This window comes from Nerophis ophidion, unplaced genomic scaffold (genome assembly GCF_033978795.1).
Source record: "Nerophis ophidion isolate RoL-2023_Sa unplaced genomic scaffold, RoL_Noph_v1.0 HiC_scaffold_36, whole genome shotgun sequence".
In the NCBI taxonomy this organism is placed as follows: domain Eukaryota; kingdom Metazoa; phylum Chordata; class Actinopteri; order Syngnathiformes; family Syngnathidae; genus Nerophis; species Nerophis ophidion.
The window spans coordinates 1,028,584-1,034,583 of record NW_026906958.1 but is presented as its reverse complement, the minus strand read 5'-3'; the positions used below and the strand labels follow the sequence as shown (position 1 = coordinate 1,034,583).

The 6,000-nt window shown below is 41.9% G+C and overlaps 1 protein-coding gene across 2 annotated transcripts in view; it reads left to right on the top strand.

Moving 5' to 3' along the window:
• Nucleotides 1-324: 324 nt before the first annotated feature.
• The window catches only part of LOC133546686 (gastrula zinc finger protein XlCGF57.1-like), a 54,514-nt gene continuing 48,838 nt past the window's right edge, over nucleotides 325-6,000 (top strand). For both annotated transcript variants that reach the window (XM_061892484.1, XM_061892483.1), the window contains exons 1-2: nucleotides 325-737; nucleotides 1,479-1,745. In XM_061892484.1, coding sequence (XP_061748468.1) covers nucleotides 635-737; nucleotides 1,479-1,745 — 370 coding nt within the window. In that variant the 5' untranslated portion in view covers nucleotides 325-634. The remainder of the gene's footprint in view (nucleotides 738-1,478; nucleotides 1,746-6,000) is intronic.

The window sequence follows — 6,000 nt, the reverse complement described above, 5'->3', positions numbered from 1 at the left end:
GATTACCATCAAAAACAAAAATAATATGAGTGTAATATTAATTTTGTTTCTTGTTTTTCTTTCCTTATGCTACTTTTGTTTCAAAACATTTTTAAATATTTGAATATTTTCACGGAAATAAGTATTATGTGTTCTGTTTTTTGGGGGGAAAATTTGAAATGGACGAGTTTACTTTTATTTTCACAAGAAGTAAATAGTATATAATAAAATAGTTTTACCGGGGGTGGAAAGCTGGTTGTACTTATTCCTCTCGCGAGATTTGGAAAAGAGCTGGTTACTTGTTTCTCTCGCGAGATCTGACAACACCGAGCGCGAACCAAACACGGCGAGGATAAAGCAAGATGGCGTCTGACGGTGAAGACGTTATTGCAGTCGTCACAGTTCAGTGTTCTTAATCTGTGCCTCCATGTACACATATATGTCCTTTATTAGACTCTAGTAAATAGAGTAAACATCGTTAATAACTGTTTGCATCCGGTTATATTAGTCTGAGCGCACTTTGATGCTTCTCGAGCTAGCTTAGCCTGCTAGTTAGCTTAGCTTGTTAGCTGCTAACAAAGAGAGGCGGAAGTGATCAAAACACATCACTAAGTAGAGATCAAGTGTGAGTGTAAAGTGTTGTGATTGTGTGAAAATGTGCCAAAGAACCACAGCAGAGTACGAGGAGGAACTTTGTCCAACAAAAGAGGAGAAGGAGCGACAACATGAAAAACATCAAGTTGTGTTACACAGAACAGGTTTGTTTACTTCTTACTCTCACATCTTTACTAACTTTATATTTATTAATAACACTGTTCTTCAATAAGTTGTCTGTAGGAAGATGAATTGTCATGTGAGGATGATGCACTGATTGTTTTACATTGTTGATAAGAAGGAGACTGTTTCAGACACACAATATTTATGAGAGGTTGATGTTTGTAACAATGTGTATCAACATGTTCACACAAAACTCACACAGTCACCGGGGGAATATTCCAGAGAGCAGGTTAAGTGCAAAGTCCTGAGTATGGAAAGCTCGAGAGTTTTACCTCCAAAAATAAGAGAGGTAAGACAAATTCAGAGTCAGTTACCATGGTTACTGATGCTGTAAACCTAGCCTGCTAGCTGGCAGGTTTGACAAGTTATATATGTGTGTCAAAGCTATACTGACCTGCTATTTCCTTCATGTCGGTGTTCGTTGATGCAGCCATTAATGTTGCATTGATTATTGAAAAAACAGCCTGATCTAAAGATGACATCTTGATCTCATACCATCTCAAACCAATTGACTGTTCATTATTAAGTGAAGTGTCTTATAGTCGCTTAAGTTCGTCTTTTACCAAGCAACACTATGTTTTATCCAGTTACTCAATTAATCGGAAACATTTCCCGTAGAACACTTGATTAATAACATTTTCAATAGCTAGAGCCCATTATTTCATGTACGATTTAATACTTAGCATGTATGAGCTAAAATGTGTTTTGTTTGTGTCCTGTAGACATCCATCAGCCGATTGAACACCAAGAAGAATGTCTCCCTCATCTGCAGGGGGACAGTTTCACTGTAAAGTATCCACAGCCCTCACATTTTAAAGGGGACAAGGGGGATTCACAGCCCTTTTATTTTAAAGAGGAAGAGGGGGGAGAGTGTCCTGTAGGGCAGGAGGAGGCTGATGTCAGCAAGTTTCCACTGACTGTTGTCTCTGTGAAGACTGAAGAGCATGAAGACAAACCACCTGAGTCCTCACAGCTTCATCACAGTCCAAGTAAGCACAACATCCACATATCATCTAATACAATGTTTGTGACACATGTTCATCCGGGGGCCACATTTAGGATTAAAGATGAAAATAAACTTGCTTTTTAACACCACCATTTAAAAATGAATGCCCATCAATCATCAACAATGTAATTGCTGGGGTGTAACCATGTGACCTAGAGGCCGTCCTCCTTACCTCACGTGGTCAAATGAAGGCAAACATTCAATATGGCTACTGTTTATTTACCTTAGCAGCACATATGTCAGCATATTTCAAAGGTTTAGTGATGAAGATTAGGGATGTATTTGTGTATACGTGTATTTGTATTTAACCGTTTCGGTACGGGGGTTTCGGTTTGGTTCGGAGGTGTACCGAATGAGTTTCCACACGAACATATTAACCTAAAGCCTTAACAAGCTGCTCCGCTTCGTTATGCCTGTCCCTGTCAGTACTCTACACAGCACCCAGCATTGTCCCACCCACAAAACCATCTGATTGGTTACAGAAAGAGCGGTAACAGCCAATCAGCAGTGCATATTCAGAGCAGTAACAGCCAATCAGCAGTGTGTATTCAGAGCGCAAGGAGTCAGTGGTCCACCGTCGTCATAAGCAGGTAGGTGTTTAGCAGGTAAGCATCAGGCAGCGGACTCTCCCCAAATTATAATAAACACCTCCCAGTCAACTACAAACCATGTTTCCATATGAGTTGGGAAATCCTGTTAGATGTAAATATAAACAGAATACAATGATTTGCAAATCCTTTTCAAGCCATATTCAGTTGAATATGCTACAAAGACAACATATTTGATGTTCAAACTGATAAACTTTTTTTTCCCGCAAATAATCATTAACTTTAGAATTTAATGCCAGCAACACGTGACAAAGAAGTTGAGAAAGGTGGCAATACCTACTGATAAAGTTGAGGAATGCTCATCAAACACTTATATGGAACATCCCACAGGTGTGCAGGCTCATTGGGAACAGGTGGGTGCCATGATTGGGTATAAAAGCAGATTCCATGAAATGCTAAGTAATTCACAAACAAGGATGAGGGTCACCACTTTGTAAGCAAATTGTCGAACAGTTTTAGAACAACATTTCTCAACAAGCTATTGCAAGTAATTTAGGGATTTTACCATCTACGGTCCGTAAAATCATCAAAAGTTCAGAGAATCTGGAGAAATCACTGCACGTAAGCAATGATATTACGGACCTTTGAGCCCTCAGGCAGTACCGCATCAAAAACCGACATCAGTGTGTAAAGGATATCACCACATGGGCTCAGGAACACTTCATAAAACCACTGTCAGTAACTATAGTTGGGCGCTACATGTGTAAGTGCAAGTTAAAACTCTACTATGCAAAGCCAAACCCATTTATCAACAATATCCTGAAACGCCGCCGGCTTGGCTGGGCCCGAGCTCATCTAAGATGGACTGATGCAAAGTGGAAAGGTGTTCTGTGGTCTGGAAACAGACGACGTGGTGTCCTCCAGAACAAAGAGGAAAATAACCATCCGGATTGTTGTAGGCGCAAAGTTCAAAAGGCAGCATCTGTGATGGTATGGGGGTGTATTAGTGCCCAAGACATGGGTAACTTACACATGTGTGATGGTATGGGGGTGTATTTGTGCCCAAGGCATGGGTAACTTACACATCTGTGAAGGCACCATTAATGCTGAATGGTCCATACAGGTTTTGGAGCAACATATGTTGTCATCCAAGCAACGTTATCAGGGACGCCCCCTGCTTATTTCAGCAAGACAAGTGTTACAACAGCGTGGCTTCGTTGTAAAAGAGTGCGGGTACTTTCCTGGCCCGCCTGCAGTCCATACCTGTCTCCCATTGAAAATGTGTGACACATTATGAAGCATAAAATACAACAGCGGAGACCCCGGACTGTTGAAGGACTGAAGCTCTACATAAAACAAGAATGGGAAAGAATTCCACTTTCAAAGCTTCAAAAATTAGTTTCCTCAGTTCCCAAATGTTTATTGAGTGTTGTTAAAAGAAAAGGTGATGTAACACAGTGGTGAACATGCCCTTTCCCAACTACTTTGGCATGTGTTGCAGCCACGAAATTTTAAGTTAATTATTATTTGCAAAAAAAATAAAGTTTATGACTTTGAACATCAAATATGTTGTCTTTGTAGTGCATTCAATTGAATATGGGTTGAAAAGGATTTGCAAATCATTTTATTCCGTTTATGTTTACATCTAACACAATTTCCCAACTCATATGGAAACGGGGTTTGTACTGTTTTGAAGCAGGAAAAAAGGACATTATGTTAAATGAAGAGTTTCTCTCTTTGATAGTTGATATAATAATGAGTTTTTTAGGTATTTCCAAGATGGCGCCAGTATGTGCTTCGGCCTGCCCTCTCTCGCTGTCAGCTCTGTTAGTTTTTGTGTTGTTTGCGTCTATTTTCGTCTCTGTCAGCTCACGGCTTGTGTATGACCGCCAAACACTGTTGGATCTTTGCCCGTGTCCCACTGATATTATCAACTTCGACGTTGTTTTTCCGACGTCCCAGTCAGCTTTTTCACTTAGCCGGATTCCTGCGTTCTTTTCACGTCTGCTGGCTCCTCTCACCCAGCGGAAGAGTCTCCGGCGCCGTGGTAAACGTGGCTTCCCGAAGGAGGATTGGTTTGGTATCCGGTCTCCTCCTGCGCCCACGCTCACTGGATCCCATCGGTTCCTGGCTTGTTCCTATTGTTGGTTTGGAGGATGAGGCTTGCCGCCGTTGCTCCTGCTGTCCCCGCCCTGTGTGTCGGGCCCCACCTGGATTAGTTGCGGCCTTGGACGTGCCGGCCCCCGCCAGGTTCAGTCTTGTGAACGCAAGATCTTTCACAAACCAAACGTTTATCCTGAAGGATTTCTTCACTTCCCGCGGACTTGACTTCCTCTGTGTGACGAAAACATGGCTGAGAGCCGGTGAGTCCGCCCCTCTTAATGAACTTCTGTCTCCGGAGTGTTCCTACTTCTACTCTCCGCGGTCGTCCGGTCAAAAAGGAGGAGGATTAGCAGTGGTTTTTAAAAATGAATTTAAATGCCGTCTGATACGCCTGCAATCCTCCTTTTCAAACTTGGAACTATGCATGTTTGAACTGGGTCTTTCTGATGTCGTCCTGTGTGCCGTCGTCCATCGACCACCCAAGTACCCCAAAGACTTTATAACTGACTTTTCTGAATTTCTGTCTGAAATCCTGCCTAAATATAATCTTGTCCTTATTGCTGGTGATTTTAATATTCACACCTAAGCCCAGACGAGTCGCTTTCCAGGAGCTTCCTGAATGTAATTGACTCATTTAACTTTGTACAGTCTGTGTGTGGTTCCACACATGAACGCAGGCATAAACTCCATTTAGTGCTCTCGTATGGTTTGCGACGCTGTGTTCTCTGATCATATGCCGATCCTGTTTGATATTCCCACTCAGTGTCCGGTTAAATTATGCGCTCCACCTCAACGCCCTCGCATGTTTAAATCTTCGTCTCCTGCTCTGTTCTCCTCCATTTTTTCGACTCTTTGTGATGATAATTCTGCAGCCTCTGTACGTCTGAATACTGTAGAGTTGGTTTCTGGGTTCAACTCTATTTGTTTACAAACACTGGACACGATCGCTCCTTTTAAGTACTGCCGCTCTAAAGCCACGCCTCAGCCCTGGTTGAATGACGTCACTCGTGCTGCCAGGCGAAGGTGTAGGATAGCAGAGAGAAAATGGAAAAAAGAAAGCCTGCTTTCCTTTCAGATGACTGTAAAAGCAGAGGTGAATATATATCTATCTCAGATTATATATTCTAACTGTAATAACCCCAGAGGCCTGTTTAATACCATTAACATTGCCATTGATGCTCTCAAATCTGTTGGTTTTAATGTTTCTTCTGAATTCTGTGAAAGTTGTCTCCACTTTTTCACTGACAAAATTGTGTCAACTAGAGCCAGTTTATCTCAGCCTTCCTATGACCTTTCTATTCTTCTGCACTTCTCTTCTATTTTCCATCAGTTTGAGCCAGTGTCCTTTTCCTTTCTAAAAGACACGGTTAGTCATATGAAGCCCTCTGGTTTTCCTACGGATGCCCTCCCACCTTACCTGTTTAAGGAGGTACTTGCTACTATTGGATCAAGTGTCCTTAACATTATCAATAGTAGCCTCTTTTCTGGAATAGTACCAGCAGAGTTTAAACATGCACACCTTTCTCCTCTCCAATCACAGACCTATCTCTAATCTTCCATACATTTCCAAAATATTAGAGAAGGTTG